Source organism: Branchiostoma lanceolatum, chromosome 2, assembly GCF_035083965.1.
Source record: "Branchiostoma lanceolatum isolate klBraLanc5 chromosome 2, klBraLanc5.hap2, whole genome shotgun sequence".
NCBI classification, from domain to species: Eukaryota; Metazoa; Chordata; class Leptocardii; order Amphioxiformes; family Branchiostomatidae; genus Branchiostoma; species Branchiostoma lanceolatum.
The window spans coordinates 32571655-32585903 of NC_089723.1; the positions used below are offsets into that span (position 1 = coordinate 32571655).

At 42.2% G+C, this 14249-nt stretch overlaps 1 protein-coding gene across 31 annotated transcripts in view; it reads left to right on the forward strand.

Annotated features, from left to right (window-relative positions):
- Positions 1-14249, forward strand: part of LOC136426633 (microtubule-actin cross-linking factor 1-like) — a 172450-nt gene that overhangs the window by 94822 nt on the left and 63379 nt on the right. For 30 of the 31 annotated variants that reach the window (XM_066415311.1, XM_066415328.1, XM_066415316.1 and 27 more), the window contains 21 exons: positions 1046-1279; positions 1893-2039; positions 2704-2937; positions 3316-3462; positions 3936-4274; positions 4717-4800; positions 5193-5374; positions 5700-5829; positions 6179-6299; positions 6688-6896; positions 7226-7543; positions 7949-8115; positions 8559-8718; positions 9124-9289; positions 10054-10149; positions 10826-11061; positions 11369-11498; positions 11951-12150; positions 12502-12997; positions 13313-13479; positions 13779-13961. In XM_066415311.1, the coding sequence (XP_066271408.1) occupies positions 1046-1279; positions 1893-2039; positions 2704-2937; positions 3316-3462; positions 3936-4274; positions 4717-4800; positions 5193-5374; positions 5700-5829; positions 6179-6299; positions 6688-6896; positions 7226-7543; positions 7949-8115; positions 8559-8718; positions 9124-9289; positions 10054-10149; positions 10826-11061; positions 11369-11498; positions 11951-12150; positions 12502-12997; positions 13313-13479; positions 13779-13961 (4146 nt within the window). The remainder of the gene's footprint in view (positions 1-1045; positions 1280-1892; positions 2040-2703; positions 2938-3315; positions 3463-3935; positions 4275-4716; positions 4801-5192; positions 5375-5699; positions 5830-6178; positions 6300-6687; positions 6897-7225; positions 7544-7948; positions 8116-8558; positions 8719-9123; positions 9290-10053; positions 10150-10825; positions 11062-11368; positions 11499-11950; positions 12151-12501; positions 12998-13312; positions 13480-13778; positions 13962-14249) is intronic. The other variant, XM_066415324.1, reaches the window with a different exon arrangement.

The following is a 14249-nucleotide window of genomic DNA, read 5'->3' on the forward strand; positions in this document are numbered from 1 at the left end:
AAGTCCGATTTTGGTAATTTGAAATGGTCGCTTCTTCATGTACCTACATGTATTATTGAAACAGAATAAAGTTCTTCCCTGCATGCTTAGGGTTCATGTGCTTTGCTTCCATGTCATTTCACTTTTCACCATCATTCAATGTCAGTGTCATTGCTCATTTCATTTCACATCATTTACTGGTTCATGCTTACATTTTACTAGTCCATGCTTTTTATATTTCACTGCTTTGCTGACAGATTAGTATAAACAATTGTACCAAGGTGCTACAGCAGTCATATTGAAGTTTCTATCAGACTTTCAAAATCTGGCAAATTCTTATCAGATACAAATATACAAGCAAACTGTTTATTGTTAGAGATCTGTTATTGAAATACAAGTAGGTTGTTTTTCTGAAAACAGGCTGTAGAATTCTGTGGAAGTTAAAGTAAAAACTTACAGTTACTGTTTGGTTTCTGTATTACCTATGCATGCTTTATTTGCCAGTTTGTAGTCTCTTGGCAAAAAGCACCCAACCCTGAAGTCTGGTAGAGACTGTTCAACAGAACTACACAAATAATAATAATCCATTAACACAACAATATGACTGCTGTAGTACATACCACATGGTGCCTGTGTTTCCCCATTAGGTCATTTCAGTCTACAGCTCATCCACAGCTATCTGCTATCCGTCATCAGCTTCATGCTTTTTACTGTTCATTAGTTTCAAAATATGTTTATGCTTGATGCAGAGCAGTAAGCATCAAGTAGCAATCGCTGAACTGCCTCAAAGTGCATTATATTATTATGTACAAACCTACTCTGTATAGACTGGGGGATGTAACAGTACTCAGCAGAGATAACGAGCCTCTTAGAAACAGATTCTTAGTATCTTTGAATACGTTATATTCCTGTATGACATAAGAAATAAGGGGTTCCATACAGTATTCATGACTAAATTACACTTGTGTAAAACTAGGAATAGGTCTTGTGCAAAGGTTCTACGGTTGCGCTTTGATATATATCTCTGAAATGTTTAAATTCTAAGAATCGTTTTTGTTGTTATCAGGCCATAGCTGATGACATCACCGGGCACCAGGCTGACGTGGACGCTGCCCTGAAGGCTGGCCGGGAGTTCCTGGCAGCTCAGAAGGACAAGCTGAGCGTGGAGCAGGCCAAAGACCTGCAGTACGACCTCAACAACCTGGAGAAGGGCTTCAACAACATCAAGGAGAAGAACGAGGGAAGGATAGAGGTCTTGGAAGACATGCTGGGGGCAAAGGAGAAGGAGAGCGAAAGAAAGGTGAGAGAAGTATAGAACCAGATGCTTTTCATTGTCAGGATCAGATGTGATACATTCAAGGTCAAGTTTCCTGCCTACATTTGTGAAAACATAGCAAAAGGGTATGATAGCATTGATTGTGCACTATGTTATTTCAGTGTCAGAAAATTGTTTTATCAAACAAAACAATTTCTTGAACTTGAAAAAGTTGTCATTTGGCAGTTTTTGTAGCTGCAGGACTTTGACAATGTGTAAAATTCCACTTAACAATCACTCACTCTTCTAAATTTGACCTGATCTACTCTTTTTATTGAAGAGCTGCAAAGTGGTCATGAAAATAGGAAATTTGTTGCTGCAATGACCTTTGTGCTGAAATCATTGTAGTTCTTGTTCTAGTGCTGATTTGCCTTCCGTTAGAAATACTAAAGTCTGATGAGGTCAATTACAACACTAAAGAAACTCATAGAAACAGAAACTAATTAAGAAGGACATGAACTTCTCGCAGCAATGAATGACAAGCAGTTCTAGAGAATAAACTTCACTTGCTGCACCTCATAATGAGGAGGACCGATTATGAGGATGAGGTTACCAGTTATGTGGGCTTGTGATAATTAACATACCTGCTGATTTCCAGGACCGAGTTGCCCAGCAGAAGGCAGAACAGCTGGAAAAGCTGCAGGCTTTGAAGAACTGGCTGGCTGGTGCAGCTGAGCAGCTGGACCAGCAGGAACCAATCAGCAGTGACCTGCCTGTTCTAGAGGAACAGCATGGACAACACCAGGTAAGTAGACCTGGCAGCAGATGTGTCCGTAGACATGCTGTCATGCTGGACCTTGTAATTGTGTGCAGATTGGTTTGAAATATCTCTTTGCTCATATGCATTTTACTGGTAGTTGTATGTGTGTTCCAATACTGTAAATGCATTTAAGTTCGCATGGTTTTAATTTTAAGTAGGGAGAAAATTGAGTGTTTGCAGTCGTTTAGGAGGCAAGGAGATAGGGGGGGGGGGGAAATTGCGGTGGTTTTAAGTTTGTGGCGAAGAGCTTACTGCGAAAACCGCAAACATAAACCACCAAGGACATTTCTGCATTTACAGTATTAGTTTCATAGAGCACATGTCAAAGGAAAGGTAAGCGTAGGGATTATAAGCCTTACTTAGAAGCCATCAGAACCAGCTTAGGATAAACATACATGTCCTGTAACTAGTGTCAGTCTTAATGTGTTCCAGTCTGAAAACTTGTCCAAATTTCAAGCCACGGTGATTTAGGTTGACCCTTGGTTCTGGCTCGTAAACCAATAAAACTGCCTGCAAGAAACCAGCCAGGCATGTTGAGCTATGCAAGGTGATAAAAGTGAAAATCCACAGCATATAATTGGTTAGTGTGATTTAGCTACCAAGATGCAGACTGCATGATATTACTACTAAGTGACCCATTTATCTTCAGGAACTACACAATGATATCGAGGCCCACGCCCAGCCAGTTGCGGACGTTGTTCAGAGGACGCACCGTTTCCTGGACCGCCAGGAGAGCTACCTTGACCAGGAAGAGTACAACGAACTGGATGATCTGGCGGAGGACTTGAGGGCAGAGTTCAACGACCTGAAGGCCAGATCAGAAGCCAGGATGAACCAGCTGGACAAGACTCTAGAGGACCAGAGGAATGAAGAGACTCAGAAGGTAGGGAACTCAGGGCTTGGCCAATCACATGATATAAAGGTAAAAGGTTATGGAAGTCAGAGAGAGATGAATATGGAACTAAGCTGCAGTAAAGGTTTGCTGTCTGTTCATCATTTACGGGTACATCTTTTTTGTTAATTTCAAGATCGGAAGGAACCCTCTTACTCTTTCTACTTTTTTCAATTTCTGCTTAAAGCCATACCAACTACTGTGAACTTACAATACTGGTAATATCTAGGAGATCACAGTAATGTTTATCAACATTGGTTTAACATTGGGATATTTAGACGTGGACTGCTGAAGACGCACTCTTACAAAACCGTCCTACTTACCAGCACATTATGCAGAATTAAATGCCTTGTGTTTCTCCTATCCTAGCTTGCTGTGGAAGAGCAGAGCCAAGCTGCCCACGAAAAGTTACAAGATCTGTTGGAGACTGTGGAGCAGTACAGGAGCGACCTCTGTGAGCAGGAGCCGGCACTGCAGGACTTGGAGGGACTCACAGAACAGACTCAGGAACATGAGGTAGCCCACCAGTTTTCAAATAGCTTGCAAGAAGTAAGATAACATTTATTAGTAGTAGTATCAATTATTTGATTATACTGCTGTTGTGGTACCTGACACGGGTGGACAGCAGTCAGCTACATGTATTCTTCACACCGTGCTTCCAAGTGGCTCTGTCCAGGGGGTTAGTTAAGTTATGCACAGCATTCTGTGTTGTAATCTAAATGAAGGTCACTTGTATGCTGGTGAAATGAATAAACTAACTAAACCAAACTTGTATGCTGGAGCCTAGGTCCCCTTCCTTTAGTAGTAGTATTTACACTACACTTTCTAGCTGCTCTGTCCAGCAGGTCCATGCTGGTAAGGCAGCGCACCTGTATGTCCTTCCTGACACACTCAAACCAACAAACAAGAATCTAACTGCTTCTATACTAGTAAAATAAGCAAACTAAACCTCTATGCTGGAATCTACATCCCTTTCTTTGCTCTTCCAGAACCTCCACCAGGAAATCATCAGTCAGCAGCCTGAGGTCATGCTGGCCCTTCAGGAGGCGCAGCAGCTCATTGCGGCCCACGGAGACCAGCTGTCACCTAGCGCCAGGCAGAACGTCATCAAGGGCCAATCACAGCTCAGGAACATGTACGACAACCTCTGTGACCAATCAGAGACCAGGTTAAAACAGATGCAGTCCATGACGGACGAGCTACAGAAGTTCGAGGCGGAATGTAAGACCTTTCAAGATTGGTTGGAAGAAGCTGAAACAGAGATGGAGGGAGTAAAGGAAGGGGCCTCCGACCTTGAAGGACTGAAGGCTCAGTTAGAGAAGCAAAAGGTACAAGATGATTGGATACTGTAAATCACTTTAATATAGCGGCAGGAAAATATAGCGGGTGGGGGAAAATGGAGTAGGTCACAGCACTTTAATTTAACGGTGGGAACAAACATTACTGTCTCAAATGTTCATATATCACATTTATCCAGAATTGGCTCAGAACAATGTACAAAACATACAATTACTTATAGGTTTCTCTTGCTTTGATAACTGCAATTCTTGATTTGTTAACTGTAAGTTAATTTTAACTGATTTAACGGTCACTAGTCAACAGCTAAAACAGTCCTTCTAGCAGATCCTCAGATCTTACACTCCAGATTATGCAATATACAATAGGAAAGCTTACAAATTTATTGTTAAGTGCCTGAATGATGGAAAACAGAAGAAATGTGGTGTATTCATAACACTTCTGACAAGTATCTATGTTATGTGTGACTTTCAGACATTGTCAGAGGATGTCCTTGCCCACAAGGGTGACCTGAGGTTCGTGACAATGGCTGGACAGAGGTTCCTGGACCGAGCTAAGGTACATAACATATCTGCTATATATTTTATATGATGTAATTCTGCAGATCATGGGTTTTGTAATCAGATATGGCACATTCAAATGTAGAGCAAAAAGATCTAAAGAAAATGTTAATGTTAAGAGAAATTCTATCAGACCTTTTTATTGATTATATCATGAGCATGTGGTGTATTTAAATTCTATGGAGTGTTGTAATGGCACTGCAAGTGGATAGCATTTCAACATGTCAGCTTTTCTGTGATCTAGAGATATTGGGAGCATAACGTCTTTAAGAAATACACTACCCTCCAACTAAAGTCATTAAGAGGGACACGATTATTAAGTGTATTATGATTGTTCCTTGGGAAAATGAATAATAAAAGTATCTTAAACACTTGTATCCATCCCAATAGGCACATGAGGAGAACTTGCGTAAGTTCCATGCCAAGGTTAAACCAGAGGAACCCTTCAGTCCTGAGGAGGTGAGCCCCACAGTACAGGACAAACTGGACGACCTGACCCAGCGCTACCAAAGCCTCCACTCACAGTGTGGGCAGGAAGGCAAGCAGCTCGGGGACGCCGTGCACAAACACAAGTAAGTATGAAACTCAGGTACAGATCCGTTCTTTAGCTATGGTTGTAATGTGAACAACCTGGGTTGAAATTTAAGTTGTCCAGTGCAACCCTTTCATGCCAATATGTTGAATGCTGTCATTCCACTTAAGAATTGAGAAACCTTCAAAATGCTGATTTTAGTCTGCAACTTACTCAGCAGTGCTGAAACTAACTGGTTTTCTGAAACAATATCTGTTTGTCCAAGAGGCTGAGCAAGTTTTATCTAAAACATAGAAACTCATCACTACAGTTTTTGAAAGGATCTTATGTTTACTCATTCCATTTGTCGACCTCTTTGTTGCTAGGCAATACAAAGATGCTGTGGACAGCCTGTTGCCATGGTTACAGAATGCCAAGGATACAGCTGATCAGAAGGCATCCGAGCCAATAGGGGGAGACCCTGCATCAATACAAAAGCAGATTGATGATTTGAAGGTATGTCTACTGCATATCATGGATTATGACTGTATGTTTATCATGTATTTACAAATAGTGCTAGGTTTAAGGTCATCACAAGGCTACCAAGATTGGCATGAGTAATTCCCTTCTCTGTAAACAGTAAATTTGGAGGAAATAAAGCAAGCATACGGTAGACTGAAACAACAGATACTTGCAACCAATCCAAAAGGGGAAGTGAGGTTTAGTATTTTGGAGAACATCTTAACACTTCACACATCCCAAGAGGAGTTATAGTATAGCCTAATGTCTGATTTTCACAATGAACACAACTAAGATTGCATGTCAGATAAATGAGTAAGAAAAACATTTTTCGTGCTATTTCCAGGCCTTCCAGTCAGAAGTCTTGGCACACACTGGCCAGGTGGACCACACCCGGCAGGCTGGCCACGCCCTGCTGGAGTCTCAGGGTGCCTTAGCTGATTCTCAAGATGTCAACAATACCTTAAGTGAGTACTGCTCTATGTCTTAAAGATTCATGCAGGGCTGGCTCCATGATACATCCTTCTTTCCTGTGGTAGAAATTTGCTTGTGGGGACGGACAAGGATTTCACTCTGTCCATCCCAGTGGAGGGACAATATCTTAACTTCATGCCATGAAAATACATTTTTGACACAATTACATGCCTTTGACAATTGCTGCTCCCCAAAAAATAATTGAAATACTGAGTGGGACAGACAAAAATTTAAAGTGGGAGACAGCCCTAGATTCGTTAGAAATTATGTGGATCAGAGATCGTACAACTTGAAATCAGTTGGCATGCGAATATCATTTTTGTCGGCACTGGTATTGAATTTGCAGTGCTTTAAAGGCTTATGTGATGGATTGTTCCACAGGTGCAATAGATGACCAGGTTGCTTCTGTGAACGAGGCCATCTCCCAGCGCGGCGACCAACTGCAGGCAGCCCTCATGCAGTCACAGAGCCTGCAGGGCAGTCTGGACGGTGTTGTTCGCTGGCTGGACAACACGGAGAAGAAACTGGCCACCCAGGGTGCGGTGACAGTGAACAAGGAGGCCTTGGCACAGCAGATAGCTGATCATAAGGTGAGAAGCTGTGATCCCTCTCCCTGTAGATATTTTTATTGGATACGAGGGTAAGAAGCAGAGAATGTGAGAATGTTGTGTATTGCTACTGTACAAGAGGTTAAGTAAGACTCGTGTGGTGGAAGCTGATGCTGTTTAAAGGAAATCAGCTTGGAAACTTAGCATTGAATTTCCCACATTTATAAATGAAGCAATTCAAACCAGTTGCCATTACACTTGAAAAAAGAGTGAAGAAATGAGCAGTTATAGGAAAAGTGTGAGCTTTGCTCTGTGTACATCTGTTTTATTAGTAGTACAATTCCTTTCTTTGTCGTTGTTGTTGTCATCAGGTGCTAGCTGATGATGTGAGTCGTCAGCACGCCACAGTCACCTCCCTTCAGGAGACCTGCGGGAAAGTCCTCGCCTCAGGCTCCCCCACCATGGGACCCAACCTGCAGGAGTACCTCGACGACATCACTGCTCGCTACGCTATGGTCAAAGGTCAAACTGAAGAGAGGACTGAGGACTTGAACAGGATAGAAGAGAAATTTAACGAGTTTGAGGATGAAAGGGCGAAACTGCAGGATTGGTTGGCTGTTGCCATGGAGACCATGGAGTCCAAGCCTGTGGTACATGGTGACCTGAAGGACTTGGAGGACAAGGTCAAGGTAAGCTGCCATGTTTCATAGACTGTTCTGATGGGAGACAGCTCCCTTATGAGCAAACATCCATCCTTTTTAGAAGGTTGTAGCTACAGGCATTGGTGCTTAATGTCTGTTCTCAATACACAGATGTCATATCAGGCATTTGTAATTAGGTTAAGGCTGCTTAGAAATTAACAACAAATGATAGCCCTCAAATAGTTTTCTATACAATGTAAGAGCATCAAAAATATTCCAGACTTATGGTATTGATATCCGATAACATGAATGTCTGGCTCAGTCGCATGTTTTGTTTTTAATTAAAAAATTATGAAAAATACCATACTGTCCCACAATTCACAGTTGTAGAGCCCACCAATGCTGATTATTTCTCTTTCGAACAGATTTGTTAACGACATGTTTCCTTCCCAGGAGGTTACCAGTGCTGTTGAAGGCCATAAGGACAACTTAGAGAACATGGTGCAGTCTGGGAACGAGCTTGTGGGAGACGTGAAGACAGGCGACACCTCTCACGTCACACAGAACATCGCCAAGACAACACAGGCCTGGGATAACCTCAACAAACTACTCAAGGACAGGTAGGGGCCTTCAGGGTTCTCACCAGAAATCTGCTACGTTAGCCTTGGTGCTGAAATGTTGCTGGTTGTTAGGGTAGTGCTGATTGGCTATCCATTGAAAATACTGCAGTCTGATTGGTTTACAGGTCACATGGACCTGCTGCTGGTTGGCTTATCTCATATTTTGGGCCTTCCCACTCACTGGCTACCTGATCCAGCGTTGTTAATGTTGATTGTCTGTCAGCAATCATGGTTTTGTTTCAGAATAGCTACTGTATTAAATCCTGATGCTGACTATGATCCCCTACTCCTCTGTTATTTTTTAACATATTGCTTATCTAGGCTGTCTTTCTTTGCTACAGCAACTTAAAGGAATACCTTTAAGTTCCACTAACAATACTTAATAATGTATGTTGAAATAGATTACTATAAGGTCCCTTTTGTGTCTTGTTCCCTGACCACAGAGCTAGCCAGCTTGCAGTACAGCAGCAGCTGAGTGCGGAGTACAACGCTGGTCTGGAGGAGGTGAAGGACTGGCTGCACAATATGGAGGACCGCGTCGCCAGTCTACAGCCAGTTCCCGTCGACACCGACAAGCTCAAGCAGCTCATGGACGAGATCATGGTGAATTTTCTTCAAATAAAAGTGCTTATAGACTGTACAGAATATGTAAGCCTACGTTGGTGTTATAGTAGTATTGATTAATGCTTACTAGTTGTGTTACGGTGAAGGGTAGTAATAACTTTATGACCAATTCAGAAACATAAACGTGATAAGTGTGTGGCCCTTTATGACATTGTTTTGTGAGGATGTAAGTTTCCACATTTTGTGGTTCTAATTTGGATCCTAAGATTAGGATCAGATTGCATTATTGTACAGTATATACTATTAGTTTAAAAAAGTTATGCTGTCCTATTTTCTATGTGCATTGAGGCAGTTGTATCTTGACTTGTCTTTTGTTTATGTTACTTATGCCGAATCAGATATATTGTCCATGGTGTTAATGTTGATGTTTCTCTTTGTGTTCAGCCCCTTATCAAGGAACACAAAAACTTCCGAGCCAAGCTGGACAAGGTGAACGACCTCGGTGCCAAGCTGGGCGTTCCTGCATACGATGAGGCAGGGACACCACACAGCCCCAGCAAACACCTCACCCCCATCAGCTCACCCAAACACAAGGGCATCACTTCTCCAGGTAAGGCTGCAAGGGGAAAACAGTCGGATTCTTTTTATAGTTTAGATGGCCAACCATAAAAAAAATTTTCGAACTTAATGGGACTTTAAGCGACAGGGAGGGAGTGTTAGTAAAAAATATTGATAAAAATGTAAAATTTAGTTTTTTTGCAAAACTTTCCCCACTCCCTAAAAAATTTTTTCACCAGTCCACTTTTTTTTTTTTTTCCACATGCTGGACTCATTGACTTAAGTTACCATTGTCATTTTAAACTGTACTCCTGTCGCTCATTCATGCATCAATTCGATCAAGGAAAGGTTTATGGACGTGCTGTTGTGTAACCTTGGTATTGTACCTTTCTGCTTTACTAAAGCAAATGAATGATTTAGGTAAAAATGGCTGTATTGAATTTGCAAGAAAAAACAAGCAAAGACTGTGTATGACTGTAAATCTTTCTTTCAGTCCTTTAGACTTCGACTGGAATGTGAAAATTCATGTTTTTGCTGTTTTGTTTGTCAAACTTGTTTAAGACTGGAGGATACATGCCAAATGAATTTGCTTTCTTTCAGTTAATTCATTAATCAATTGTTACTCAACTGAGACTGACACCTGACTTGAGTCATGACTACCACTGTTTGATTTCGTGCCTATACTTTGTTTTTAAAAATACTGGACAGTCAATTCCTTCATGCCGAGGCCCCTAACCCATGTGCATGTACCCCTGGTGTTTGTGTTGTCCTGGCGAGTCGTTGACACACTGACCCCGGCCTGCCCCCCTCCCCCAGGTGTGACCAGCCCCGACCGTATGTCTCGCAGTTCCAGCGGCTTTATCAGCCACAACGGCACTGACCATGCCGAGACTAACGGTCTCCCATCCGAAGGTAAGGTGGCAACCAGAAAAGCCAGAATCCCTCTGTTAGCACTGTTTGTTCTATGAACTGAAAATGGACCTGAACAACCCTCCTTCTTCCATATTCCCCGACTTACCCACCTACCTTTGTCTTCTGTTATCCAATCAAGAGGGATTTACTCCTGACATTTGTTGGAATAAGAGTAGACAGCTCCTACCTATATCCTACTCGTCTTTGATGTCCAGGAAAGGCTAAAATTTATAGTTTTGTCATGAGTAGAGACAGTCTAACGTTCTCATCAAAAAGTTCATAACACTTTTTCACCCTTCAGTCTCTTTCCCACACATCCAATTCCCCTTCTCTTCCAGTCTTCATGTTTTCTTATTCTTCAATCATGTCTGAATTCTCCCAACTTGATCTGAATCAGATTTTGAATCATCCCTTTTTCCATCTGGGCATGGTCGCTCCTGTTGTGTGCTTGTTAGAATCATAGAAGTAATGATGATATAATAGTTTTAAAAACTGTGTTTGGAATCACTGAATTATTTGTGTTAACAATTATGTGTGTTAACTATTAAAGATGTCAATTGTCAATTATCTTTAACAGAGTTTGAATTAAAAGACTTGAAATAATAAATTATGATTAATTATGGAATGAACTTGGAATGATGGTAACTGTAACCGTGGTTACTGTTGTGTTCTGCAGAAGTGGTTGCCATGCAGCAGCAGCTGGCTGATGCCAACTCCAGGTACGACTCCCTCGGGGACGAGCTAGAGAACAGGAAAGCTGACCTACAGGACACCTGTGGTCTGGCAGACAAGTTCCAGAGGGAGGGAGAGGAGTTGATAGAATGGCTGAAAGATGCCAAGGCCAAGGCAGAGTCCTCGGTTCCCATGGCGACCGACCCTAAGACTGTCCAACAGCAGATACAGCAGCAAAAGGTGAACAATCTCATCTCCTACATACATAGCCACTTTTCTAATTGGTCTATTTCAAGACCAACAGCATCATGCACTATGCGTTTGTGCCTTTATTTACACTTGAAATTGTTCTGTTTGGCCATCAGGGTTGCTTTTCATAGAGGTCGAGTTTGAGAAGAGTGTCAAGGGGTCATTTGGAAACATAACAAATGCTTGATCACAAAGATGACTCAAAATGATATCAATAATGCAAAGAATCAGTGCTTACAAGTATCTTGTGTAGGATCTTCAGGCATACATGAGTCTCTTATTTTGTTTGTCTCACCAGGCCCTTCAGGAGGGACTGTCTGACCACGCCACCCTGAGACAGAGTCTGAAGGACACGGCCCAAGCCCTGCTGCAGGAGAAACCTGATGCAGAGGGCACAGACAAGGTCATGGACAGACTCAGGGCTATAGGTACGGTCTCACTGTCGTCATCTTGTGTACAGCTTTGCTGAATGTTTATATCGCCTCTTTCCACTAGAAGCTGACCACTCTGCCACCAAAGATTTGACAGATTTTTTAATGTTAATGTGTCTTTTGTTTTCTGAAATCATACTTTAACATCTTGCATCATGTTCCAGTTATGAAATCAAGAGTCACACAAATCCAGTTTTGCTTGCTGTAGAGTTGCTCAGCAATCACTGTCTAGTGTAATGACTAATGGGGGACCACAGTAACTGCTATCGGGTGTTGAATGCCATGAAGTGATGGTTGTTGGCATCAGGGAGCAAAAATACTAGTATGCAAAAAGCAACTTTTGGTGTTAAGAATGGCAAAGGTTTTACTTGGTGCATGTCATCTAGCTCAGCAGCTCCATCATATTTGACTTAATGATCATGCATCTATGTTTGTTTTTCCTCCTGCAGATGCTGAGTGGACTCAGCTGGAGCAGGACATGGCCAGCAAACAGCAGCAGCTGGAAGCGGCCAGCGGGAACCTGCAGGACTTCACAGCAGCGCAGCAGCAGCTGGCCTCCTGGCTGGCCGACAAGGAGAAGATGGTGGCCGTGCTGGGCCCGCTGGCCATCGACGCAGCCATGCTGAAGAACCAACAACAGCAAGTGGAGGTACAGAAATGGAGTACTTTGGGGCTGATACAGTCAATATATCATACCTCATACCTATGTTTCCTCTTGAGGTCTATAGGTAGTGCACATATACAAACTTTACAGTGACAAAAGACAGTACAGATGCTGTCTGAAACGTCTGACCGTTTCCAAATTTTATCCAGTTTCTTGAGTTACTGTTACCTTGCGTTTATTATTACCTGGATGTCTAACCTTAATTGACTTCATTATGTTAGTGTCAGTAACAATGTGCCTAAATTGAGAAAAGAAATCTGTGAACTTATACATGTATGTCTTGAATGATATGCCATATGCATTTTATGTTTAAAATGTTTGACCTGCTTTGTTTAGGTCATACTGAGTGAGTTTGAGAGCCACAAGCCTCAACTAGACCAGCTCAACCAATCAGGACAAGCCGTCCTTGATTCCATGGAAGCAGATGCTGCCAAAGCTTCTCCCATAGGCCAACAGATGGCAGCTGTCAATCAAAAGTGGGAGGAGCTAACTGGGCAACTGAAGGGCAGAGAGGACAAAATCGCTGCCTCCATTGAAGAGGGTCAGAAGTTCAGTGATGCAACTAAGGAGCTCTCTGATTGGCTGCCTGAAGTGACTGACAAGCTGAATGGCCAATTGCCCGTCAGCTCACAGCCTGATGTGGTAAAGGAACAAATGGAGCAAGCCAAGGCGTTGCAGGAGGAGCTATCCAACATGCAGCCTAAACTTGAGGAGGCTCAGAAGTCTTGTGAGAAGCTACAGGCACTGAACGATGATCCTATGATGCAGGCAGAACTAGAAAGGAGACTAGACGCTGTCAAGGGTCCTTTCAACAGAGTGGCTAGCAAAATTGGTAAGCCACATATCTGACAGTGCTGTAAAATAGATTCAAAATTGTAGTGGTTCTTTGGTACTGTAACATAGGACATAGGAATGAGATAAGCTGATCAGATGCAACATTTTATTTAAATTCTATAACTTGTGGCATGCTTGTTATTCTTTCAAGAACAGATTGATGTACACATTGTACATGATGTTGAAGATTCAGAAACTCCCTTCTTGAACATTATGTACATCATAGCCTGCTGTACAAGACAATCTTCCTGTCGGTGAGTTTCTCAACTTAGTAGAAAACAACCTGATCAAACTTTTTATTTGTTTTCTTCAGCTGGCAGACAGCAGAAGCTGGAGGCAGCATTGCTGTCCTCTCAAGAGTTCCAGCAGTCCTTTGACGACCTCTCAAACTGGGTCAAGGACAAGGAACAGCAGCTGGACAGCCAGGAATCTGTGTCTGCTGACATGGACAAACTGGAACAGCAGTGGACAGACATACAGGTACTTATTGATTATTGGAAATTGAAAATAGCCGCTAGACAGCCAAGAAATGTCCCTGCCAAGGTGCATATTTTATACCATCTTTTACTATTGCTTTACTTGGCAAGCTGTTATTGAGAAAAAAATTCAGGCAGTCAATAGATATTTCACAGTCTTCTTATTAGAATAAGATAATAAGTTTTGAGGTATTACTGAACTTTCATACCAATATGTATAACAGTACTGATTCAGGTTTGCGGACAGAAACTTTCTAAAGCATTTGGAAGCTTTGTTTAATGAATGTTGGCACGTTTCCACAGGATTTGACCAAAGAACTGAACACCAAAGACCCATCAGTGAAGGCAGTTTTGTCTGAAGGCCAGAAACTGCTGAGTGAGACCCGTGGTGCAGACAGGGCAGCCCTTGAAGATCAACTTGAGGAGCTGAAGAAGAGATGGGAGGATCTTGGCAACAAAGCTGAGGCCAGGAAGGAGAAAGTACAGGTACGATCTGTGGGCATGTCGCAAGCACTTTCCACCTTAAAGTGCTTATTATGTGGTCTGGGTCATGAAAAAGCATGCTATTAAAGAATTGAAGGTTTCTTAAATCAGTGCATTGTTCTGTGCAGGAAAAGTACGCTTTACCCTGAGTTTGTACAAGGCCTTTCCCTCTACTTTGCTGTTCATGCATGCTTCTAGGGTTGAAGAAACATTGTGGAACAATCACAGTCATTAGACCAGAATACCTTTACAAAACGTTAATAACAAGAGAAGGGTAATACATGTCAGATA